General features: G+C 41.3%; 1 protein-coding gene across 2 annotated transcripts; it reads left to right on the top strand.

Annotated features, from left to right (window-relative positions):
* The first annotated feature begins 134 nt into the window (after positions 1 to 134).
* On the top strand, positions 135 to 24,834 carry il23r (interleukin 23 receptor). 2 transcript variants are annotated; one of them, XM_074635906.1, is made up of 18 exons: positions 135 to 1,427; positions 1,567 to 1,700; positions 1,786 to 1,897; positions 4,088 to 4,217; positions 4,327 to 4,502; positions 5,565 to 5,688; positions 5,771 to 5,937; positions 7,225 to 7,361; positions 7,443 to 7,644; positions 7,753 to 7,835; positions 12,300 to 12,501; positions 13,614 to 13,817; positions 14,970 to 15,068; positions 15,727 to 15,882; positions 19,994 to 20,134; positions 21,140 to 21,227; positions 22,673 to 22,763; positions 24,023 to 24,834. In XM_074635906.1, the coding sequence occupies exons 3-18, from the start codon at positions 1,837 to 1,839 to the stop codon at positions 24,662 to 24,664; spliced, it is 2,703 nt and encodes a 900-aa protein (XP_074492007.1). In that variant the 5' UTR covers positions 135 to 1,427; positions 1,567 to 1,700; positions 1,786 to 1,836; the 3' UTR covers positions 24,665 to 24,834. The 2 variants fall into 2 exon arrangements, with proteins under 2 accessions (XP_074492007.1, XP_074492005.1); XM_074635904.1 differs by having other exon boundaries at positions 24,020 to 24,834.
* The last annotated feature ends 2,535 nt before the right edge of the window (positions 24,835 to 27,369 follow it).

The raw sequence follows: 27,369 nt of genomic DNA, 5'->3' as shown, positions 1-27,369 counted from the left end.
CTCTTTAGTGCACGTTGTGTTCATCATTCATTTAAAACTTGCCGTGTGTGTAAATAGATGATACCGAGGTATAGTTTGTGCATCTCATTCAGACCGCTGTGTGTTCATGTTCACACTGTGGTTTCAGTCTGAGGTTTGGTAAGTGGGAAAAAACTCAGTGGAGTCTCAGTGGTGTTTATCCACCTGATAACAGCTGTTATTAGGAACTTAGTCTTCAGCAAACTGGATGTTTCAGTCTGACTCTGTGGAGTATGTAGTATACGTGGTGAATATGAGTTGTACGTTTCTGAAAACTGAACAGCTTGAGGTCTCTCTTATCTTTACGTCAACATGCACCTCATCTCGTTTCTGGGTTTTCCCTGAAAAAGCTTTTGAAGTTAAAATAAGCAGCGAAAGGAAATCAGAAAAAGTCGGGTAGCTTGATAAAGTCTCAGTCTGCAAAAGTTTTCCTCAAAAACAGTCGACACTCTAAGGGACTATGAACATAAGCAACCAGCTAAATGAGAAAAGATATCGGTTGATTTTCTCTTTCAAACTAAAAGTGTAAGTTTGTTTTACCAACTACTTAAAAGGTAGACCATTACATGTATGTTTATTGTCAGTTCAGAGAGAGCAGTTAATTATACTTTATTAGTACACGACTTTGTTGAATACTCAATTCTGATTGGTCAATCACGTTCTACAGTCTGTTATTCCGTTGCTATGTATAACAGACCGTTGCTATGGGCGCAGTTCTGATGCCAGACTATGGAGGACCGCTTTTGTGTAAAATTATTGATTTCTTAAGTAAGTAGCTGTGTAATAAGCTTGATAATGTACAGCTAGCGGGTCATTGTTGTGAAATAAAGCCCTTCAGGGTGATGCAAGACCTTGATCCTTGACCTTGCATCGCCGTGTCGGGGTTTATTTCACAATAATGACTGGCTCCGGCTCGCTGTACATTATCCCTTACATGTTTTTTTGATGTGATGTGAATTTACTGTGTTCGCACATTTTAAGTTACTGTAAAAACCCTCAGAAGTGTCAGGTATAATGGAAACAGGTTGGTCAGTCAGCATATTTTTCAAAGTTCAAACTGATGTCACACAGTGTATGTTACATGTCGGGTTGATCACTTGGTAATCTGCAAACAGCAGCATGTTTAATGAGAGCAGCTTCTCAGCACACTGACATGTTAAAGTCAACTGAGTTCTTTGTGGTGGGTGAAAAACAGACAACAGAAGTAGGGCAAAAGTACCGGAGCTAACGATCAAAGTTTTCTGCGTTTGCTGAAATACCACCAAACTAGGTCACTGGCCTCTTTAAGATATTTCTCTCATGGAACAGAGTTCACTTCAGTCAGACGCAGCTCACAAAGCAAGTGAGGAAGATTGCTGAAAAGGTGTCGGATTGTATCGTGATAAGAAAACCTTAAAAACGTCACAAAGGTGAGCTTTGTTTAAACAAATCTACTAATGTTACTTTATGGTTTGAAAACATGTTGGATTGAACATTTCTGTATACTTTAAATATGTCTTATGAAATCAAATGTTCGTGATGACTTGACACAATGTATGTTAATTTCAGTTAATCAGCAGGATACTGCCGTGCCGTCTCTTATCTGCCATGGTGCACGTATAAAAGAGCCGAAGATCAACAAAACTCTGCGTCTCCTCCTCATGTTAGACAGAACTTCCCCCAAACCTACACAGATGGCTGAGGTAAGTTTTGAAAGAAATTCCCATGAAGTAATTCTTTAGAAGGAAATATTTGGTGATTAATGATAAGAATGTCTTTTGGTTACAGCTGCTGAGTCAAGCTGAGTGGGTTCTAAGAGATTAACAAAGATGAGCTGAGATGAATCTCTCCTCGACCTTTTGGAGATTCATTGTTATACTTCTCTGTTTTTCCATCAAGCGTGAGTATTACAGTATCTATACATCCTATGGTTGGGTTAGCTCTGACTACTGTAGACTTATAACAAACATTTTCTATATATAATGCTCATTTTGTCCAAGATTGCGGGTCTTAAAGTCTTAAAGACAAGCAAACACACAAACCTGAATTTGGTCAGTTTTGTGTTTTTGAGCGATAGGAATACGTGTTCATCGATTAAAATATTGAATTGCGATTAATCACACATTTTTTATCTGTTCAAAATGTACCTTAAAACGAGATTTGTCTAGTGTTTAATACTCTTATCAACATGGGAGTGGGCAAATATGCTGCTTTATGCAAATGTATGTATATATTTATTATTGGAAATCAATTAACTACATAAAACAATGATAAATATTGTCCAGAAACCCTCACAGGTACTGCATTTAGAATAAAAAAATATACTCAAATCATAACATGGCAAACTGCAGCCAAACTGTGGAGAGTCACATGCACACGGTCTAAGGTTCATGCTCCACGGTGTTGGTGCTTGGCTTCTGTGTTGCAAAGGTGGAAAGTCACGTGTTCACAGAATAAAAACAAAATAATAATGTGTCATAGGTAAAAAAAAGAAAGCATACTGCACTGTTAGAAGCACTAGCTGATTAGTAGGTGCTTGTTGAAAAATAAGATTTGTTCAGTGCCTTGCTGAAGGGCAAAAGCCTCAGAGAGATAATGGCCCTCCTGCTGGATGGATGGCTCCAACGTCATCTTGCCAACACCAAAGTTTCTGAGTGTACGAATAGCAAATCTCCTCTGCTGCTTCCATTTATGGCCATTCGATATCACCAAACCTTTTGGAAACACATAACAGCATTAGACCGGAAGTAATGTGTGAGTGTTACAGGAATGAACCTAGAAATAAGTTAGCATTTTAGCACTTTCTGTTCCCTCGTCTGGAAGTCAATGGGTTTTTAGTTAGATAACTGAAATAAGGTCTGTGGTTAACACAAGCTGTAGAGATTTTGTTCTACGGCATAAAATACATCATTAAATACTAAGGCTGTCAATCAATTAAAATATTTAATCGCAAATTAATCAAATTTTTTTCTGTTCAAAATGTACCTTAAAATGAGATTTATCAAGTATTTAATACTCTTATCAACATGTGAGTGGGCAAATATGCTGCTTTATAATAATGTATGTATATATTTATTATTGGAAATCAATTAACAACACAAAACAATGACAAATATTGTCCATAAACCCTCACAGGTGCTGCACAAACCATAAAAAATATGCTCAAATCATAACATGGCAAACTGCAGCCCAACAGGCAACAACAGCTGTCAGTGTGTCAGTGTGCTGACTTGACTATGACTTGCCCTAAACTGCATGTGATTATCATAAAGTGGGCATGTCTGTAAAGGGGAGACTCGTGGGTACCCATAGAATCCATTTTCAGTCACATATCTTGAGGTCAGAGGTCAAGGGACCAGTATTTATGTTTTCTTTAGTGTATAATCACCTGAAAATAAGAGTCGTTGTGTTTTTGTTACCTTAGAAAGGAGCCGTTTATATCTACATAGGGAGCAGGTCCTTCTTCACGGAGTCCGCCATGTTTCTACAGTAGCCCAGAACAGACAAACCAAACTCTGTTAACTTTTCCAGCTTGGGCCGGAGTCGATAGCGTTACTCGCTCCCTCTCTCTCTTGCTTCACCACTCGCTTCCCACGTACATCCACATTGGTTGCAATCTCCTCACCTCACCGCTAGATATCGCCAGATCCTACACATTGGACCTTTAAGGGACGGTTGTTTTTTATTAAAAAATCATTTTTTTTTTAATTAAAAAACAGGCTAATAGTAATGATGTGGATGGATTATTATTAGCTTGTTTCTGTCTCAGACTCTGAGAAATCTATCAGAACTTGGAAGCCTTTGTGGTTTCGAGCTCTAAACGTTCAGCTCTGACCACAGCGGTGAGGTAAAAAGAAAGTGTTTCGATTTTGTATAGCAGTCAATATAATTGTGGAAAAAGGCACATCATTTTTGTCTCAAACCTTTCTTGGCATGTGTTATTGCAAAGCCAGCAATGGGGATTTACAATGAAATAGGAAGAGAGGGAATCACATCCCTGTATCTTGGGATTGAAGCGTGTTTACTGTATGGCTGGACACTTTGATAGTACTGCTATGACGACCTCTGGGTGTGTTTTATATCTGGACAGGTTGCCCGCTGCTTCCTGCTGGCTGCCAGCGCTTCAATGGCCTCGGCTATCTGACAGTTCAACCAGCTCGGCTCTTCCTCATCGGTTCAAACCTGACGGTGTACTGCCACACCACACGATGTCATGGGAGGTAGGGATATGATCAAATATAGTATGATACTGTCTTCTGTATATTTATGTATTAAATTCATTCTGATATGGAAAACATGTCCAGATGCAGTTATGTCTCTGTCTTCCAGTTGGAAAATGTCCCTGGAGCTGAACCGTGAGACTGTGAATTCTTGGAAAAAAGTCGACTGCACCACGATGATATTCAGTCTGTTCAACGTCCGGATGCCGCGATCTATCGTGCTCTGCAAGCTGAAGAATGACCAGCTGTCTAAGATTGTCAATGGACTGGACCTACACGGCGGACGTATGTATAGTTGACTCTGATGCCTACAACAATACAATCAAAGAACAAGGTCAGATAATAAGTAAAATAAAGATAATATGATAAAAGTTGAATAATTAAAATGATAAAATAGGTAGTAGATCGTAGTAATGTAGTAAAGTAGTAGTGTTTTATTGGGCTTCAAGCTCAAAAAAATCCCATCGTGAATTAATTTATTTACATTGTGAATTAGAAAATGGACAGCAGGCCACACGGCACCCTATCGTGTGCCAGATTTGGCGGGCTATAAGTTGAGTATCACTGGCTTATATTTTAACACTGGGGTGGGTACATGAATGTGTTCAAAAATATAAAATATCAAAAAGCTAGAAAAAAACCCAAAGCCCAGGTATCGGTATTGGGACAGAAAAAGTCGGATTGGTGCATCCCTAGTTAAAACTTTGAATTACCTTTCTGTCTTAAAGTTACTGTGTGAACACATTTCGGGGGATCTATTAGCAGAAATGGATTATAATATTCAAAACTATGTTTTCATTAGTGTATAATCACCTGAAACTAAGAATTGTTGTGTTTTTGTTAGCTTAGAATGAGCCGTTTATATCTACATAGGGAGCGGGTCCTCTTCACGGAGTCCGCCATGTTTCTACAGTAGCCCAGAACAGACAAACCAAACACTGGAGCTAGAGAGAGCCTTTCATGTTTTTAGGCCACCGTAGTTCTTTGACGCGCTACTGCCAGCTGCCATCTGACTTCCGTTGCTCCTAAAGTAGTGTTATTATGGTAAGGATGGGCTTTGAGTGAGGCATACTGCGTTACCACGGTTTTGCACTCGGCGGCTCACGTTACCGCAGTCGAGGAAAGGGAAAGACTGAGCGGAGAGGTACTCAGTTGGCTGCAATCTGCAACCACACCTCTAGATGCTGCCAAATCCTACACACTGTACCTTTAAGATTTTGAAGAAGCTTTTCGAGCATTGAAAGAATTCAGTTTGATTTTTATTTACAGACTGGCTCTGATTATTTCTCTCTGGGGGAAAAGTCAGTGGTTTGCTTTACATTATTTTTTTCTATTTTGTGCTTGAAGTCCCTCCAGATAAACCTGAAAATATTCTGTGTGAAACAGCAATGAGCTCAGATTTTATAAACTGCTCCTGGGAGAGAGGACAGAAAACTCACCTCCTTACTACCTACAACATTTCACTCAACAGGTATGCTGTTATTTTTTTATTGCCTTCTTTTCAGTATATGCTTTTGTCAACAGCAAACCTTATTTTTAATGTTTATTATCAGAGAAAGTGGGACCCAGGTGCTGTTCGATCAGATCCAGGATGCTGAAGGAATCACCATACCCCGAGCACTGACGGATGAAAACACTACATACCAGCTGAACATCACTGCTTACAACCACTTCGGAGCATCGCAATCTGATCCATTCATCCTCTGCGTAAAGGATATAGGTAGGCTGAGTGTGCATCTACATAACGCTTTCATTTTTAGATTTCTTTTATCTGATTTATCAAGTATTTTCTAGAGAAATGAGTCATCCTGTGGGCTGTCGTGTTCTTCTAGTGTCACAGTTTGACTGATTAGACTTGCCGAACAAACTGTTCCTCTGTTTTCTTTGAAGGGAACGATTGCGTCGCTACCTCAGCCCACTTAAAACGCTGTTTCAGTTAAAGCTGAAGTAGGCAATTGGAGCAAATATGATAAAAAAAAATATTTTTATAAAACAGTCGCTATATCGTGACAGTAGTACATGAAACAGGTAACCTGAAAAAAATCATGTGCCTCTGTGTCCTCCGGTGTCCTCTGCAAGATTTCACATACCGGAGGAAAACAAGCAGTAAAAGCTGATCTGAGGTCTGCTGTCCAGCTGCCGTCTATGAGAGCCGGCCGTCAATCACTTGCGAACTCCGACCAAACGGTCAAACTAGGCAGCGTTGATCAAATATGAATCAATATTCTGTTACGTTAATGCCTATTTCTCTCCTCAAATGTTTTCAGAATCATCTTGCAGTGCACGGTTTAGCTGTAAAATGAGAACGTCTCTGACAACGCTGCCATTGTGAAATCTGGTAAAGGAACGCCAAGTTCTGGTCACATGACCGGAGCACAGCTAAAAGGAACGCTAGATTTTTTAAAGCCTGAAAACAGAGCCATGAGCAGGAGCAGAAGTCTCTCTCAGAACACTTGAATTACAATATGCTGAAAGGTTATTATGGAATTTTTGCCTAATGATGCCAAAAATATTCTGCCTACTTCCACAATTTATTTTTAATTAATTAATTAATTAAATCATGTTTATTTCTGATTAATGACTAAAACAACTGGACACACTGAGCTGCATCTCAAATTAATCTTCCCAGCTTTCAGATGATGTTCACCACTTTACCCACCCTAAAAAAGACAAAAACTGGTCTATTGTGGGTCTCAGAGGGTTAATCTTTGTGCTACTTCAGTGTCCGTTGTGAAGTGATTGCGGCGTAGCACCAGCAACTGGAACGTCAAGTCCATTCAATGTCACAAGAGTTGACAGAAATTCTTGCTGTCTCATTTTTTTCTGATATATTATAGCTAAAAAACTAAAACTAAAATGAATTTATATTCTATTTTTATTAGCTTTCTAACCTGAGTTTAGTTTTTCTTAAAGGATATCGTTTTTATTTAGTTTCCCTGCCTATTTTTGTTTTAGTTTACTCTAATAAATAACCCTGGTGCTTCTTCTATGTTTCTTTGTATTGCAGTGATACCGGAGACGCCTCATATCACGCAGATAGAGTTTGGGAATAACTCCATAGCAGCAGTGTTGCAGTGGAAAACCTCTGACTCCTCAGAGCGTCTCAGACCCGATGTCAGGCTTCGCACAGATAACAGCTTCTGGGTAAAGTGATGTCATGACTCCCACTTAGTGGTCATCAGTCAGTCAGTGTGTGGGTGACTTAATATACTGATTGTTTTCTAGGAAGTGGAAGAGGGAACAGAACTCAGTGATGGTCTGATACAAGTGGACGGACTGAGGCCTCTGACTGAATATGAGTTCGAGATGAGAACATGTAACTCGTCGTCAGGACCGGAGCATACCAACACGCTGAGGTCAAACTCCAGCAAAAGGTCATTCTGCAGCAAATGGAGCAAATCTGTGAGGAGGAGAAGTCCTGGAAAAGGCGAGCACATACTACTTATTTATCATGTATCAAAGGCAATGTGATAAATGTGAGAGTTTGTCGTCACTCGTGCAAAACCCACAACTTGTGGTTAAACTTTATCTTCAGGTCCATCTCAGCAGCTGCACGTGTGGAGGAAGTTCGGCAGCTTGGGGACAAATGGGGTGCGCGTGGTGACTGTTTTGTGGAAGGTAATGTGTCATCATAGCTGTTCATTATCTTTGGCTTTATATTGATATTGCACATTTTTGTAATATAAAGTTATACCAAATACCAGAAATTTGATACATTCATAGAGAAAGTCGTACACGAATTAGGCTAATTTGATTTCTCGTGGAAAGTTACTAGATGAAATAAATAGAAATAAATTGCCGCCACTTATCTGTACGGAAACCATAACGGTAACACTTTCTATGACACCCACTTCTACAATGCACTATAAACATACGTATAATGCATTATAATCTGCTTGTATAATTATAGTTATAAGCACTTCATTATGTTTTATAACCATAATCATAACACATTAGAAACCATTTTATAATGACTTATAAGGTCAAGTATCATAACAATTCATAGTTGCTGGTCACTTTTTTTTGCAAGGATCAAAATATTTTATAATTCCCATTATTGTAATACATTATAATCTTTTTATAATGCATTATAATCACTGTTATAATGCATTATAATATCATTATAAGTTACTCTATGTGGTCATTGTTTGCTTTAAGTAAATTAAAATTGAAATTAACGTTAATTAACTTTTCTGTGTGTGTTCTTCTTGAATAGATTTAATTAATTTTTTTTCACTTTACTTAAAGCAAACAATGACCACATAGAGTAACTTCTAATCACATTATAATGCATTATAACAGTGATTATAATGCATTATAAAAAGATTATGATATATATATATATATATATATATATATATATATATACCAGCAATTATGAAGTATTAAGATACTTGACCTTATGTGATCATAAAATGCTTTATAATGTATTATAATTATTGTTATAAATCATTATAAATACTTATAATTATAATTATACACTGCTATGAGCAGATTATAACGCTTTATAAGTATGTTTACAATGCATTAGAGACATGGGCATCATATAAATTGTTACCATAATAACTTTTTCTTGGCAGTGATCTGCCAAGCCAAGAAATAGTCTCATAACCCCTCATGAAACCACCATCCATCCATCTTCAACCGCTTATCCGGGATCGGGTCGCGGGGGCAACAGCTCCAGCAGGGGACCCCAAACTTCCCTTTCCCGGGCCACATTAACCAGCTCTGACTGGGGGATCCCGAGGCGTTCCCAGGCCAGAGTAGAGATATAATCTCTCCATCTAGTCCTGGGTCTTCCCCGTGGTCTCCTCCCAGCTGGTCGTGCCTGGAACACCTCCCAAGGGAGGCGCCCAGGAGGCATCCGTGCTAGATGCCCGAACCACCTCAACTGGCTCCTTTCGACGCAAAGGAGCAAGGACTCTACTCCGAGTCCCTCACGGATGACTGAGCTTCTTACCCTATCTCTAAGGGAGACGCCAGCCACCCTTCTGAGGAAACCCATTTCGGCCGCTTGCACCCGCGACCTCGTTCTTTCGGTCATGACCCAACCCTCATGACCATAGGTGAGAGTAGGAACGAAGATTGAACGGTAGATCGAGAGCTTTGCCTTCCGGCTCAGCTCTCTTTTCGTCACAACGGTGCGGTAAAGCGAATGCAATACCGCCCCTGCTGCTCCGATTCTCCGACCAATCTCACGTTCCATCGTCCCCTCACTCGCGAACAAGACCCCGAGATACTTAAACTCCTTCACTTGGGGTAAGGACTCATTCCCTACCCGGAGTAGGCAAACCACCGGTTTCCTGCTGAGAACCATGGCCTCAGATTTAGAGGTGCTGATTCTCATCCCGACTGCGTCACACTCGGCTGCGAACCGATCCAGTGAGTGCTGGAGGTCGCAGACCGATGATGCCAACAGGACCACATCATCTGCAAAAAGCAGCGATGAGATCCTCAGCACACCGATCTGCAAACCCTCCTCCACCCGACTACGCCTCGATATCCTGTCCATGAATATCACGAACAGGATTGGTGACAAAGCGCAGCCCTGGCGGAGGCCAACCCCCACCGGAAACGAGTCCGACTTATTGCCGAGGATCCGAACACAGCTCTCGCTTTGGGCGTACAGGGATTGGATGGCCCTGAGAAGTGCCCCCCTCACCCCATACTCCCGCAGCACCCCCCACAGTATCTCCCGGGGGACCCGGTCATATGCCTTCTCCAAGTCCACAAAACACATGTAGACTGGATGGGCATACTCCCAGGCCCCCTCCAGGATCCTTGCGAGAGTGAAAAGCTGGTCCGTTGTTCCACGGCCAGGACGGAATCCGCATTGTTCCTCTTCGATCTGAGGTTCGACTATCGGCCGAACCCTCCTTTCCAGCACCTTGGAGTAGACTTTACCAGGGAGGCTGAGCAGTGTGATACCCCTGTAATTGGCACACACTCTCTGGTCCCCCTTTTTGAAAAGGGGAACCACCACCCCGGTCTGCCACTCCTTAGGCACTGTCACCGACTTCCACGCGGTGTTGAAGAGACGTGTCATCCAAGACAGCCCCTCCCCACCCAGAGCCTTCAGCATTTCTGGGCGGATCTCATCAACCCCTGGGGCTTTGCCACTGTGGAGTTGTTTGACTACCTCAGTGACTTCCACCAGGGTAATTGATGATGGTCCCCCATCAGCTTCCAGCTCTGCCTCTACCATAGAGGGCGTATTGGTCGGATTCAGAAGTTCCTCAAAGTGCTCCTTCCACCGCCCGATTACCTCCTCAGTTGAGGTCAACAGTGTCCCATCCTTACTGTACACAGCTTGGATGGTTCCCCGTTTCCCCCTCCTAAGGTGCCGGATGGTTTTCCAGAAGCACTTTGGTGCCGACCGAAAGTCCTTCTCCATGGCTGCTCCGAACTCCTCCCACACCCGCTGCTTTGCCTCCGTCACGGCAGTGGCTGCTGCTCTTCGGGCCCGTCGGTACCCTGCAACTGCCTCCGGAGACCTCCGAGATAACATATCCCGGAAGGCCTCCTTCTTCAGTCGGACGGCTTCCCTGACCACCGGTGTCCACCACGGTGTTCGAGGATTGCCGCCCCTTGAGGCACCTAAGACCTTAAAACCACAGCTCACCGCCGCAGCTTCAGCAATGGAAGCTTTGAACATCGTCCACTCGGGTTCAATGCCCCCAACCTCCACAGGGATGCCAGAAAAGCTCCGCCGGAGGTGTGAGTTGAAGATCTCTCGGACAGGGGCCTCCTCCAGACGTTCCCAGTTCACCCTCACTACGCGTTTGGGCTTACCAGGTCTGTCCAGAGTCTTCCCCCACCCTCTGACCCAACTCACCACCAGATGGTGATCAGTTGACAGCTCCGCCCCTCTCTTCACCCGAGTGTCCAAAACATGCGGCCTCAGATCAGATGATACGATTACAAAATCGATCATCGACCTTCGGCCTAGGGTGCTCTGGTACCACGTACACTTATGAGCATCCTTATGTTCGAACATGGTGTTCGTTATGGACAATCCATGACTAGCACAGAAGTCCAACAACAAACGACCACTCGGGTTTAGATCAGGGAGGCCGTTCCTCCCAATCACGCCACTCCAGGTGTCTCCATCGTTGCCCACGTGCGCGTTGAAGTCTCCCAGGAGAACTATGGAGTCCCCTACTGGAGCCCCATACAGGACTCCATTCAGGGTCTCCAAGAAGGCCGAATACTCCGAACTGCTGTTTGGTGCATACGCACAAACAACAGTCAGAGTTTTCCCCCCCATAACCCGAAGGCGTAGGGAGGCGACCCTCTCGTCCACCGGGGTAAACTCCAACGTAGCGGCACTCAGCCGGGGATTTGTGAGTATCCCCACACCCGCCCGGCGCCTCACACCATGGGCAACTCCAGAGAAGAATAGAGTCCAACCCCTATCCAAGAGTACGGTTCCAGAACCGAGGCTGTGCGTAGAGGTAAGCCCTACCAGATCCAACTGGTAGCGCTCCACCTCCCGCACAAGCTCCGGCTCCTTCCCCCACAGAGAGGTGACGTTCCACGTCCCCAGAGCCAGCCTCTGCCGCCCGGGTCCAGTCCGTCGAGGTCCCTGGCCTTCACTGCCACCCGTGTGGCAGCGCACCCGACCCAAGCGGTTCTTCCTGCAGGTGGTGAGCCCACAGGATGCTCATGAAACCACAAGCTGTTGTTTTTACACGTTTTTGTTTTTTTTACGGATTAAACATCGTAGTTATAATGTAGTGAGCTTTAAAGGTGTTAGGGTTAGCTATGGTTGCACACTGGTAGCCCTGAAATGGAGCTGAAGAGTGAAAAGGCACTTGTGAGCTTGCATGATGTCACATCCGTTGGATTTTCTCAGGAAAAAACGTCCCGCATTCTTCACATTAAAAGCAGTCTAATAGAGGAACCCAAGAAAGTCGTGGAAGTTCAAATTTTTTTAGGTTAGGTTACAACCTTATCACACATTGACAATAAAAAAAATGATTAAAAAACGTTTGTACGTGTAAAAACTTACATACAGTCTCTTTAAAACATACTTGCTGGATGATGTCGAAACCTAATGTGATGGATGGACTTCTTCCCCAGCCTCCGTCTCCAGAGGATTACAGTGGTGCGGTGCAACGGTACGAGATCTTTCTGGGTAAAGACCAGAAACAGGAAGTGACGTGTGCTGCTGCTTTGAGCAAGTGTTCAGTTCAGGTACCAGCGGAGCTCCAGGCGCTCAGCATCAGTGCCGTCACCTTGTATGGAACGTCTCCACCGGCTGATGTGCCACTCAGACACTCAGGTACCTCTAGTAAGACCCACAAACTGATCATGTTTGGCTTTCTTTTATGCTGTTTTCTTATTCTTCTCTCTTATTTGGCTCTTGAGGAAGTATGTTTTTATTATCCAGTGGAATAAGTGGACTATTGTGATGACATACTCTATAGCTCCTCCTTCTCTTACTGTCTCACGATCATTTTTCATCTGCCTTAAATATGTTAGTACTTTTAGTCCTAGTCTTTAGTCTCCTTTAGTCTTCTAGTAATTTCCTTTCTTTATGGTCATGATTATTATTATTTTAACGAATTTCAATTTTATAAATAAATATTTTCCATTCACTTACCTACCATTATTATTATTATTATTATTATTATTATTATTATTATTATTCTTTTGTCAGTTTGTTTGGCTGTTTCTCCTTGCTTTTATTTTGTTTATTTTCCTTGTATTTTCTTTCTTTTTTTCTTTCCCTTCACATAAAAATACTGCTTTGGATTTATTATTATTATTATTATTATTATTTTGTCTGTTTGTTTGTTTTTTTCTACTTGCTTTTATTTAATTTATTTATTTTTCTTGTATTTTCTTTCTTTCTTTTCTTTCCCCTCACATACAAATTTGGACTTTGGATTTATTATTATTATTATCATTTTGTCCGTTTCTCCTTGCTTTTATTTTATCTTATTTATTTATTTTTCTTGTATTTTCTACCTTTTTTCTCTTCTTTTTTTTCTTTCCCCTCACATAAAAATATTGCTTTTGGATTTATTATTATTATTATTATTATTTAGTCTGTTTGTTTGGCTGTTTCTCTTTGCTTTTATTTTATTTTTCTTGTATTTTCTATCTTTTTTTTCTTCCCCCTAACATCAAAATATTGCTTTTGGATTTATGATAATGTTATGGCATATTCTTTGTCTTAGTCATTGATATTGTATGATGAAATTACTTTATATCTTGGAGAACAAAGTACATTTAACTGAGTCAATAAATAAAAAGTAAAAAAAAAAAAAAAGACACTCTGGTACACAAATATTAGACACAGAAGATAAAACCGAGCAAAACACGTTTACACTACAACAGAAAAAAAAAGCCCAGATAAATGTCATCATTTCTTGGTGTCTATCTGTTCAGGTGATTTTGGACCTGTTTTGAGAGAGCTGGCTCCTGCAGCTAATGGCAGTGCTGTGTTCGTCTCCTGGTCGTGGCCGGAAAACAAACAGCGGTCAACATCTGGAGGAGAACCACTGCACTATGTGTTGGAATGGACAAGTGTTCCTGAGGCAGAGCCGCAGTGGCAAACGGTTGCTAAAGATCAAAACAACACTTTCATCACAGGTAAACAACACACACACACTCACACACACATGCTGATCGAGAAAAAAGCACTCTTGGTCGATGTGATTGCTCTTAAATTTGTCATTGAAATCATTTTAAAATTGACCAGTTTTATGCATTATAACTGTTTTGTATTGCATAATAACTAGATATTGTGCTCATTCACTTGTAGTGCGTGACAGTTGTATCTGTCTGCTTGTATTGTTTGTGTTTATTGTTGTAACAATGTCTGTGCTGCCCTTTTGGCCAGGTCACTGTTGAAAAAAAAGATTTTAATCTTTTAGACTTTTACCTGGTTAAATAAAAGATATATATATGTATAACATAAAACCTGGTATTGCATCTAGGAATCTCAATCGATTAAAATATTTAATTGCAATTAATCGCATGATTGTCCATAGTTAATCGTGATTAATCTCATTTTTTATCTGTTCAAAGTGTACCTTAAAGGGAGATTTGTCAAGTATTTAATACTCTTATCAACATGGGAGTGGGCAAATATGCTGCTTTTATGCAAATGTATGGATATATTTATTATTGTAAATCAATTAACAACACAAAACAATGACAAATATTGTCCAGAAACCCTCTCAGGTACTGCATTTAGCATAAAACAATATACTCAAATCATAACATGGCAAACTGCAGCCCAACAGGCAACAACAGCTGTCAGTGTGTCAGTGTGCTGACTTGACTATGACTTGCCCCAAACTGCATGTGATTATCATAAAGTGGGCATGTCTGTAAAGGGGAGACTTGTGGGTACCCAGAGAACCCATTTTCATTCACATATCTTGAGGTCAGAGGTCAAGGGACCCCTTTGAAAATGGCCATGAAAGTTTTTCCTCACCAAAATTTACTGTAAGATTGGAGCGTTATTTAACCTCCTTCACAACAAGCTAGTACAACAGCTCTAATTGCGTCACATAAAAAGCCACTAAATCTTTTAACCCGGCACAAAACATTTAAAATTACTGAGATGCAGCAGTGACCTCTTGTGGGCAGTTGGTGAATTACACTAGTTTGTGCTTTTTTTAATTTTGATATCTGTTCTTTGTTCTGCAGCCAGCATTCATAAGCAGAGTTGACTGTTTGTGAAACCCAGTGGAGCTCGTCGTGGTGACAGAGTTTAGTTTTCTTGTATTGTTTCAGGTCTGACTGCAGGTGTGAGGTACAACATCTCTCTGTATGCTGTGACCACCAGAGGCATCAGCGCTCCATCATCCCGTCTGGTCTACTCCAGAGAACTGAGTAAGATTCATAGATGCCACATATGTCCCAATATGTTTTTATTCTGACAATTCTTATTTTAACCCTTTAGTGTCCTCACTAAGTAAAAAGCAATGGAAAAAAGTCCTTTATACCCCACAGTTTTTTTAATATAGACCTCTACCAAACAGTTGAGATGTCGCTTCATAGCAAAAGAAAAATACAAACTATTTTCAGTTATTATGCTAGTAATAGGTTAGTATACCAACATGTGTCAATTTGTTACCATTGAATTAGTAGTATTACCAGTACTAGTTTTATTTCAATGTATTTATTCTATATTTTTACAGTAGGCTACTTTCAAAAACATCTCAGAAAAGCTGAAAAATCTTACTGATATAATTTTTTCATCAAACATATAATGGAATAACATTAAATATATATTAACAAATTATATTAAATACGAATATAATAATAATAGTATTAAATACTTGACAAATCTCCCTTTAACAGATAAAAAAATGTGTGTTTAATCATAATTAACTATGGACAATCACTCAAATAATCGGGATAATCGATTGACAGCCCAAATGAAAATATTTCATCATCTGAGTTTATCATGTGATCGATTAAATATGAGGGAAACACACGATACACTTCCTTTATATACTCAACCATCATCCTCTCTCTGTCACTTCAGAGCCGGTGTCTGGTCCCATCACGTCAGTACTGGTCCATGAAGCCAGACGGATCCGGATCCAGTGGGACGAGCTGCCTGTAGACAAGCAGAAAGGTTTCATCACAAAATACACCGTCTATCTGCAGACGCTGGACTCCAACAGCACAAAACTCAATGGTGAGATTGTGTGTGTTTGTTTTATTTATGTGAATAAACAACTGAACAAATTAAACGATAAGTCGATCAGCAGAAAATGAATCAGCTATTTTGATAATCGATTAAAGGGACTGTTTGTAACTTCTTACACGTATAAATATTGCGGGTTGGTGTCCCATGCCTGCTTACATGTGGCTGCGCTGTTCAGACAAGACTCCAACACAAACTACACGGAAGCACCAAAACCACAAAGTTCTCTCTAGTGAAGCCCGTCTTGCTAAACCGTGTTGGCCGCGGTCGGAGGACGCGGGGGAAAACGTAGCTCTGGTTTCCAGGGCCGGAGTCTCAGCTGTACTCTGCTCCGCTGCCTGCCTGCCTGCTTGCTTTCACTCACACACTGCGCTCGTTCTCGCTCTTTCGCTCCATTCTCATGTGCATGCACGCACACTACACACTGCAGAAGAGTTAGTTTAGCTCTGAGAATATCTAGTGAATGTACAGGGGACGTTTGTGCAGAAATAACTGCTGCAGCTCCTCCGGACCAACAGAGGTTTTCCGTGTCTTGTGAAGTGACGGGGCTCCGCAGCGAGAAACTCCGGTGTCTCCCCTGTTCCCTCCGGCCGCGGTCGGGAGGCTGAGGCAGGAAAAGTCAAAACTAGGATCAGCAGTGATTCATGGAGAGACCTTCGTCTGGTCAGCTAACATTACTGCCAAGCAGGTGAAATATAGAGTGATATTGTGGTTTTAGCTGACGTGTGTCGCCTCACTGTTTTGAGCGATGCTCACTCATGTCTATATAGAGCGAGCACAAGCGCGAGCAACAGGATGCTGACTTTCGTTGACTTAACGGCCACAGGTGTCGCTGTTAACAAGCAATTTCTGATTCTTACAAACATTCCCTTTAATTGTTTAAGTCGTTCTTTTGTAACTAAAACGACAAAAGTTCACTGGTTCAAAGTTTTCAGTTTGTAATGATTAACTGCTTTTCTTATTCTTATATGACAGAAAACTGAATATTTTAGGTTTTAGACTATAAGTCGGACAAACCAAGTGATCTTAAGACGTTAAAACAATTAATCGAGAAAGAATTCGTCAGATTAATCAATATTGAAAATAAACAATATTTTATTTATTTTATGATTTTGCTTGCTTGATTTATGTTGCTTACGTTATGTTTGCTTGTTTGTTGATTACATGACTTATTGAGATGAAGATTTTTTTTTAAATCTCACCTGCACGACTTGCTTCTTTTCTTTTGTTGTTTTTGTTTCTGCTTCTTTGTATTATTATGCAAATAAATAGATCAAATCAATTGTTAGTTGCCGCCCACACTGTAACATGGGTAGGCTGGTCTAAATTCATAATATAGAATTTTCTGCATTTTCTAAATATTTTAATCCAATTTTTCAAAGCTGTGAGCACCACATACAAACATCCATTCACCTCCATTGTATTTTTAAAAATATCAGATATTTGAAAACCTGATGTATCCTGTAATAAGACTAACACTATTTGCTTGATTAGAAGTTATTTGATCTGAAGGTTCGGAGGAAACACGACTTTGCTGTGAGTCGTTTCCTGTTCCTGTACACTGAGGACTTCTCTTGACGCTGCTCATTTAACCATACGTTGTATGTGTGTGTGTACTTTACCTCGGTCGGGCTCTAAGGCATGCCTCTCTGTACTGTATGCACATGTGTGGGAATTTATACATGAAGTATGCATATATATATTGTTTCAGCACAAGCCACTGTTACATAATGGAAAGTGTGTAGCCACTGATGCTCCCCTCCCACAAAGCTTCAGAGCATCAGCAGGGTATTTCACCGCTCATTTCCAGTAATGTGGTGAAAGTCAAACAGACAAACTGAAGGCTGCTTCTTTTATTCTTTTGTGATTAATTGTACCTTGTACGCCAAGAAGAGATGTTTTAGTTTCAGTTTGTTTGCCTGTTAGTCAGAGGGTTTACAAAAAAAACTACCGGCCCGATTTTCATGAAAGTTGGTGGAAAGGTGTAGCATGAGCCAAAGAAGATCCCATTAAATTTGGAGCGTATCCAAATCATGGCCTTGGCAGAGGTCTGCGCTCTCTGACAGCCCTTCTAGTTGTTTATTGAAACAGCCAATATCCACATAAGAAATAAAACCAATGGAGCATAACACATGTTACAACATTGATTAAAGGACCAGTGTGTAACATTTCAGGGGATCTATTGGCAGAAATGGAATATAATATTAATAACTATGTTTTCATTAGTGTATTATCACCTGAAACTAAGAATCGTGTTTTCGTTAGCTTAGAATGAGCCCTTCATATCTACATAGGGAGAAGGTCCTCTTCACAGAGTCTGCCATGTTGCTCCGCCATGTTTCTACAGGAGCCCAGAACGCACAAATCAAACACTAGTTCTAGAGAGAGCCTTTCATGTTTTTACTTTACCTGAACTTTACCCTACACCATACATTAACATTTACTAGTTTTGTATCAGAAAGCGTGACTTGGAGTTATATCCTATAAACCTCTTGTTGTGCCAAACTGATGTTATAATTTGGCAGAAGTTCTCGACGTATAACTGATACGGACTTTCACTAGTGAGCAAATTGATGTTTCAAACACTGGTTGTCATCATTTTCACAATGCCTTTCGGTGAATCATAGAGTTTTTCTAGAACTGGCTTTGACCACGAACAGGAAGCTGTGCGGCTACATGCACACATGCAACCGTAAGGCTGTTACTAACCAGCCTGCTTCATGCACTATTTCTGGAACCTCACTGTAACAACACCTGAGAGCTTACTTTGTCCTCTTTCTTATGTGACATGTTGTGTGTTTGTACAGGATACAATCATTCTTTCTTCAAGTCATTTCATCTTTAAGTTTTACTTAAAATTACTTGAATATCATCTTATTCTCATCTTTTTTTTGCGGCTACTCATACTTCAAAACATAAATTATCACACAATAATAAATGATCAGAATCAGGTGCTAGTTTGGAGATGTTATGTTTTGTTAATTAGCCTTCATCTACATACTCCTGGTTTCTCCTGCAAATTGAAGTTCTTTAGCAACCGAAAAGTTAAACTCAGGTTGAGAGTGAGATCTTAGCACACAGAACTGTACTGGAATTTTTCTTCATTCATATTTGCAAAAATAATCTCACCACAAGGTCCATTTAGAAGCTGTTCTGTCAACACATTCTCACTCCCAACTCATCACATACCGCCGCTTGGTCAGTGCCCCTCGGCATTGGAGCCTGCCGCACGGGGTACCCCTCTGGCGTTACTTTTGGACGGACCAGTGACGGCGTGTCAATATACGCTCGTTATATGAATAGTGTCCTTTCAAAATAAACTTAAGGAAGTTAGGTTTAGGCAACACAACCACTTAGTTATGGTTAGGAAATGGTCGTGACATTGACTTCACTGACGAGACTAACGACTCACGATACCGATGAGTCACGTGACTAAAGACTGACGTGATCAAATATGTCAACGTTACTTTGGACTTTGCCCAGTTGTCATAAAATTGTAAATGTTTTCTGAGCACTTTAAAGTCGCTAAATTCGAATTCAGAGTATATCTATTGCCTCCACACGGCTCTCTACATGGCGACGGCTAACAGAGCTAACAGTGCAAACAACGGCAGCAATGCTGACAGAGCTAAATGTGTTAACCTGAGGGGGAACCAGAGGGTGGGTGCTACGTTTCCACGGTAATGTGGCGTTATCAGCTGTAACCGCCGTATGAGGGCAGTGCAGAGCGATGGCCATGAGCTAGCCAGTAGGGTACGCTCACATGCACTAAAAGGCAAGTACGGCCGGCCCGGCTATGTAAACAAAGCACAGCTCTGATTACAACACACACAGAGGGAGAGCGACTTCATTCTCTGCTCAGGTAGACATTACTCCTCTATATTTCTAGTTGTTTGATGCTATATTAATGCTCTGGATATCGTATAGAGCACCTTTAAGGACTTGTCGTCCATGACGATTACTGATTTCAGTGTGATTGTAGCACAAGTTAAGGCAGTTAAACTTGCCTAACTGCATATTTTAAAACATAAACAACTACAATAACAGTAATTGTGCTGCCGTAATAAAGAATACCATGACTGACATTTTGCTCGTCCTCCAGTGACGGTGTCAGGCTCCGGTCCCAGACTGATGTGGCTGGACTGTCCTGAAGGAGCTCTGGCTCTGCAGCTGACTGCATCCACCTCATCAGGAGAAGGGAAGCTGGGGAACTGGATCTGCTCTCAGCCCGAAAGCCCTGCAGGTCAGTCTCCTGCTGCCTTCCCATTCCCACATTAAAAACACAAACATCAAACTATTAAGGCGGTTATGTGGACGCATTAAAGGGATAGTTTGGGTGTTTTGAAGTGGGGTTGTATGAGGTACTTATCCATAGTCAGTGTATTACCTACAGTAGATGGCTGTCGGCACACCCCCAGTTTGGAGAAACAGACAGGAGTACCAGCACGGGAGCAAAGCAATGTACTGGTGTGGACGGGGGCAGCAGCAAAAACTGATTTTAAACACCTAAACAATCAATATCAGTTTAAGTGTATGCTATATTTAGTATATTTTCACCACTTTACCTTACTGTCAGACAGCCCTTTCCAACAGGGAACTGAAGCCGATGTATCTATCTATGCTCACGTCAAAACCACCAGACTCCTTTGAAAAAAAACAGTAATTTTACCTGCCTCAATCGGTAAGTTTGTGTGACTTTGGTGAATCCAAACTAACCCTTTAAAACACCAAAGTCACACAATAATATAAACAAACTAACCAATCGAGGCAGCGGTAGACCAGCAACTTCCGTGATCTGCAAGGTAAAATTACTGTTTTTTTCAATGGAGTCTGGTTGCTTTGGCGAGAGCCAAAACATACTGTAGATTGTATGGCTGTCTCACGGCAAGGTAAACTTACAAAAATATTCTAAATATGGCGTACACTTGAACTGATGTCGATTTTTTTAGGTGTCTAAAATCTGTTTTGCTACTGCCCCCGTCCACAGCAGTACATTGCCTTTCTCCCGTGCCGGTACTCCTGCCTGTTTCTCCACACTGGGGGCGTACCGACCGCCATCTACTGTAGGTAATACACTAACTGTGGATAAGTACTTCATACAACCCCACTTCAAAACATCCTAAATATCTCTTTAACTGTAATTCCCCTCCATGTTATGTCTGGGCAAGTAATCTTTAAGTGGGAAGACTAAAAAAGAACTGTGTTTTTTAACTCTCTGACTAAACTGTTCCCTTCTTGTCTCCTCTAGTTGACCTGGTGATTGTGACTGTTTTCATTGTTACCCTCTTGATAGCGATCATAGCCAACCTGATGTGCTGGAGTTGTGTGAGGGAAAGGTATTGTTTTAAGCATTATTTATGTTCATTGTTTCATGGAAAACAACAGTCATCACAACAGACACCATCTAATAATAGTGAAAGTATTCTGAGGATTAAACATCACTTGTTTTCCCTCCTCAATCTCCTGCAACTGATGTTGAATGTGCATAGGTTTTGTTTTACTAGTAACCAGGATGGATGCCACTGTGGCTGATTTTTATGAAGAACGAGAAGCCACACGATTAACATGAAAAGAAACCCTGCTGTCGAAAAGACTATACTCTGTGCTATGTGGTCAAAGTGCCCCGATCTGATAGTTGGTTTTAGCTGTGGAGGAACTGAGTGTGCTTCACGCAATGTGGCATTGCTATCATGAGCAATACACTGTAGCCAGTGGAGCAATGTATAAGTGTGTTTACTCAAGTACTGTTCTTAAGTACAATTTTGCAGTACTTGTACTTTACTTGAGTATACGCCACTACATCTCAGAGGGAAATATTGTACTTTTTACTGCTCTAAATTCGTATGACAGTTTTAGTTACTTAGTTTGTAAAGATAATGCTTTGCAATATATAAAGTAATTAGCTCCAACTTTATCAGCTGCAGGACCAGTGTGCAACAATTAGGGGGAATCTATTGGCAGAAATGGAATATAATACTAATAATACTAGTATGTTTTCTTTAGTGTATAATCACCTGTAAAGAAGAATCTTTTTGTTTTTGTTACCTTAGAATGAGCCGTTTATATCTACATAGGGAGCCGGTCGCCATGTTTCTACAGAAACCCAGAACGGACAAACCAAACGCTGACTCTAGAGAGGGACATTTGCGTTTTCGCGTCAGCCTCCATAACTCTGCACGCTTGGCACACGGGAGAAGTTTCAGTTGATTGCAATCTGCAAACTCACTACTAGATGCCGCTAAATCCTACACACGGCACCTTTGAGTATATTTTGACGCTAATTTGACAGCTGTGACTACTAACAATAGCCATGTTTGTTGTTTTATGTTTGCTTTGGAGGGAGGCCTGAACAGTCAGACACAGTCAGTGTTGCCGACTTGGTGACTTTCTCTCTAGATTTAGGGACTTGTGGTCCTAGTGCTGCTGGCTACTTTCATTGGAAAAGAGTTGTCAACACTGGGCTGGGTTTTTCAGTTGGATAATTTAAAAAATGTAGCATACTCTTGCTGGTTTCTCAAGATTACCAACCCTAGCTTTAAGTAAGAATTTGACTGCATGACTTTTACTTGTAAAGGAGTATTTATATACTGTAGTGTTGCTACTTTTACTTAAGAAACAGATCAGAGTACTTCTTCCACCACTGACAGTAGCACAATAACAATGTTTTTGTTTTCTAAATTCTGTTCATTTTGTATCATTACTGCATCTGATAATAAACTATCATTATCAATACTGGATAAACTGCTCTGACCTTTAAAACCTAATTGTCTTTCTATCTCAGGATCAAACAGAAATGTATATCCTGGGGACCTGCCTGGCTCGATGAAACCTTACCAAAACCAGGAAACAGTAATGCCATCAGACTACTGGAGGTAATGAAAGTGAGCTCACTGTGTTGACATTCATGCTTCCCTCTTTTTGTGTGAACCGCTGTCACCAAAACAGCAACAGCTTGCAACTGCACCAACACCAACAGTCCAAGCAGAACAATACAGGAAACATGCTAAAAAACCATAGACTGTATATACGAAGTGGACGTAGTCACCGTGATGTCACCCATTGGCTTGTGGACTACAGTTTTGAAGCCTCGAATTCGGCATTTTGGCCGTCACCATCTTGGTTTTTGCCGTCGCCACCTTGGTTTTTAGCCATCGCAATCTTGGTTTTTGACCGTCGCCACCATGGTGTTTGGCCATCGCCACCTTGGTTTTTAGCCATCGCAATCTTGGTTTGTGACCGTCGCCACCATGGTGTTTGGCCGTCGCCACCTTGGTTTTTGGCCGTCACCATCTTGGTTTTTGACCGTCGCCATCATGGTTTTTGGCCATCGCCATCTTGGATTTTGGCCATCGCCACCTTGGTTTCTGGCGATTGCCACCTTGGTTTTTGGCCATCGCCACCTTGGTTTTTGGCGGTCGCCATCTTGGTTTTTGACCGTCACCATCTTGGTTTTTGCCGTCGCCACCTTGGTTTTGGCCATCGCCATCTTGGTTTTTGGCCATCGCCACCTAGGTTTTTAGCCATCGCAATCTTGGTTTGTGACCGTCGCCACCATGGTGTTTGGCCGTCGCCACCTTGGTTTTTGGCCGTCGCCATCTTGGTTTTTGGCCGTCGCCATCTTGGTTTTTGACCGTCGCCATCTTGGATTTTGGCCATCGCCACCTTGGTTTCTGGCGATTGCCACCTTGGTTTTTGGCCATCGCCACCTTGGTTTTTGGCAGTCGCCATCTTGGTTTTTGACCGTCGCCATCTTGGTTTTTGGCTGTTTCCATCTTTGGTCTACCCAAAGCTAATGACAGAGGTGAGGGTTGGAACGTAGATGAACCAGTAAATCGAGAGCTTTGCCTTCCGGATCAGCTCCCTCTCCACCACAATGGTACGGTACAGCGCCCGCATAACTGCAGACGCCGCACCGAACCACCCATTCATCTCCCTCTCAATTTTACCCTCACTCGTGAACAAGACCCCGAGATACTTAAACTCCCTTGCTAGGGGCAAAGACTCAATCCCAACCGGGAGGGCGCTATCCACCGTTATTCCAGCGTTTTTTCTGTTTTGTACAACGTCAAATCATTACATCAAATCTAACTATGGTTTTGCTTTTGTTTGTTTGTCTTTTGGTCACCAGCAGTACGGAAGCGAATTGTCCTTCTCGTCCATCGACAGCGACCCTCCGCTGTCCCCCATCAGTTTTATCTCCCAGGAGGAGAGAGATGACGTGTACCCCAACATCCACCTCGAAATATCCCGAATTGGATTGGGACCCACAGAAGCCACAGTGGAGACGACACCTTTGCTAACGTCACATCCCGGGACGATGCTTGTTGACGGCCAGCTGGAAGATGTCGGCTACAAACCCCAGATTGCTTCGTTGGCTCCACCAGGAGGAGAGGAAGTGAAGGAGACAGAAGAAGAGCAGAGGGACGTACCATCGAGTGGGGAGGAAGACCGATGTGCATTAGGATTACTGGGAGGCTTTCTGTCCAGTGTGGAGGTGGATTTCACTGATCCACCTCTGGGGCCGACCCTCAGCTCTGTTGGCGGTCTTTTGTGGCCTAAAACTCCCGAAACAACCAGTGTCTTGAATCAAGGCTTCTTACTGGGAAGGATGGGAACTGAGAACAATGTGAGAGCAGACTCACCCTCTCTGGATTTACAACAAGGTGAAATAATGACTCCTGACTCAGCGGATACTTGTTTATCTCAGTATACAGTTGAGACACTTACTGGTGGTTATTTCCCCCAAACAGCAGCTCTGAGCAGCGATACGTGACATACAGAGGAAGAAGGAACGATGGGAATGAGACACAAACAGGACAATGTGCACTATTAAACTGATTTTAAAGAAAGCATTATATTCAAGCACCACTTCACTTGAAGTGATGACCTCAGTGACTTTGTGTAACCAGAGAAAACTAAGTTAATAAATGAATAAGAAATGTTTTGGATTCTTGTCTTCAAATGTCAACCAGAAACCTGGGTGTGATGTTTGATAGTGACCTTTCTTTTGAGAAACAAATTATAAATGTTGTTCACTCACGTTTCTATCAATTAAGGAACTTGGGTCTTTTCTCTCTCTCGGCCTGATCTCGAGAAGGTCGTCCATGCTTTTATTTCTTCTCGGTAAGGTCATTGTAACTCATTGTATGTAGGGTTGAGTCAAAAAGCGATCCCGTGCCTCCAGCTGGTACAAGATGCAGCTGCTCGTCTTTTAACTAATACTTAAAGAGAAGATCCAGCCCTATTTTAGCCTCTCTTTGCACTGGCTACCAGTCAGTTTTAGAGTTTATTCTAAGATTTTACTGATCACCTTTAAAGCACTTCATGGTTCAGCCCCAAGTGACCGGGCTTTTGCGGTCAATTCCCCCCTCCGGTTTTGAAACTCCCTGCCTGAGGGTCTGAGGCTCCCAGAATCAGTGACATCTTTTAAATCACTTCTTAAAACTTTTATTAATTTTAACACGCTGTTTTATTTTCAACATGTCTTACCTGTTTATTTGAGTCCTGAAATGTTTTTTGTCCAACCATGTAAAGCACTTTGTAACTTTGTTTTGAAAAGTGCTTTATAAATAAATTATTATTATTATTATTATTATCATCTTCCTGCTAAAAACAAAGACTTAGCAGGTATGCTGGAGGAGGATATACACCAGCCAAATGGACAATAGACATGGACAATCTGGCAACCAAAATGTGCTTCTTTCAGCTGTCTACTTAATAATGAATATGTTATTTATCAGCCATTAATAAAGCCATAGTTGCAGCTTGTTGAACAGCTCAAGTAAATACACAACTGGGAGTTAAGACGTGTAACTCATCATCCTGCTCCTGCCAGTATAGTAGTAGTAGTAGTATTCAGTCATCACACAATACAATAAATATAAACATGTTTATGCAATCTACTATACAATATGACTGAAAAGGCACTGGAGGAAGCATAATACTTATATATACCTATCCTACACTCTTCTTAATTTAAGCTACCCTCTAGAAAATAACAATAATAATAAAAAAAAGAAAATCATTCACACTTCAAACCCTCAAAAAAGCTTTATAAACCATTATTTTTTTAAAAGAAAGTAAAGCTAAATAGCTGTTCTGTATGACAGGTTTGTTATTTTAATATTAGGGTGTGACCTCCGTGTGTTTCTAATGCAAGCCGTCGTGTTTTGTGAGGCAGTGAAGTGACGCCGGAGTGTGAAATTATTCCAAAACAGACAGAGAAGTCAGTTTTGAGGGTTTCCCTGTTCCAGTCAATGGTTCAGTGTGTGGTATCGTAATCTGCTCCTGAACCTAAAGTTTTACTCAAACATGCACCACCTGCAAGTTAAACACCGTTTTTTAAAGACTTCCTGAGAGTTGTTTCACTTCCTCCTCGAAAATCTAAAATTTCAGGAGGTGTCTCTCCTTCACTGTTGAGTTGTGAGAAATCTTCAGGGGCCTCGTTGTCTTTGAAAATCTTCATTCATCTGCAGTTGTTTTATAAAATCTGGAGCCCAGTGTTGTGTCTGTACATCTGAAAGATGAAATGTTGTGCAGCTTTAAGGGAAAGTCCCCCCCACCCCCCGTGAAGGAATGAGAGACTTTGGGCTGTGTGGAAAATGTGATGATGAAAAGGCATCTGAGGGTTTGTTGCTGGTATCAAACACTCCAAGATGTCATCTGAACATCAGTCTGCAGGCTCTCCTCATCAGGTCAGAATATGAAATCAGTCCTCTCGTCTTCCATCTGTGATATCAGGACAATACGGCATCAAACTGCATCTACTTCTTCTTCATTGTGGAAGCTAACCATCGGGATAAATATCTCTCTTTGAGAACAATCTTAAGCTCACTTTTATCCTTAAGGCAATTTGCATTCTCAATTTCACCTCCTTTCTTGGTGGTAAAATGTTCCCTAGAATGTATGTATCTATTTATTTTACTCTGCTATATTGTAAATGAGGTACATCAGTGTATTTTCTGAGTTAAATAACGGTTGGATTAATAATGATAAACGGTACAAAAAAAAAAACACACATACGGCAGGATATTTTTTTTATAAGTCTGGGAAGTGGCCGGGCAAAAAAACGTTTAATAAATAAATAAGAAAGTAACTAGTTATAATAGTGTGCATATTTATAATGTTTTTATTGTTCAACACAGAACATTTCAGTAAAGACATTAACATGATGACAATAGAATGGAAATAATTTTGTTTTACTTTTATACAGCCTTTTGTAGGCGGATGTTTTACTGGCGTTCGGTAGTCGCTTTCAGTCCAAAATGGCGGAAGAGTAGCTTTGCTTCTGATGTTGCAATGGAACGAGCAATTGACTTTCACTTCTTAGCAATATACGCTCTTTGGCTCAGCTGTAGCCATGTTGAGAGCCGTGCAGAGGCAATAGAAATGCTCCCCCAGTCTTGCATTTAGCACCTTTAAGGAATGAGAAGTAAAAGTAGTCATTGTGCAGTAAAATGTCCCCCTGTCAGTGTTTTA

The sequence above is a fragment of the Sebastes fasciatus genome, chromosome 5 (genome assembly GCF_043250625.1).
Source record: "Sebastes fasciatus isolate fSebFas1 chromosome 5, fSebFas1.pri, whole genome shotgun sequence".
Taxonomy (NCBI): domain Eukaryota; kingdom Metazoa; phylum Chordata; class Actinopteri; order Perciformes; family Sebastidae; genus Sebastes; species Sebastes fasciatus.
Note: the sequence above shows the minus strand (reverse complement) of the source record. Positions and strands in the feature narration are given on the sequence as shown.

What these genes read in the sequence shown, in the direction of transcription:
- il23r (XM_074635904.1), top strand. Translation starts at nt 1,837, where the DNA reads ATGAATCTCTCCTCGACCTTTTGGAGATTCATTGTTATACTTCTCTGT. An exon ending in GCACAGATAACAGCTTCTGG is followed by an intron (nt 7,362 to 7,442) that starts GTAAAGTGATGT and finishes ATTGTTTTCTAG; the next exon opens with GAAGTGGAAGAGGGAACAGA. An exon ending in TGTGCCACTCAGACACTCAG is followed by an intron (nt 12,502 to 13,613) that starts GTACCTCTAGTA and finishes CTATCTGTTCAG; the next exon opens with GTGATTTTGGACCTGTTTTG.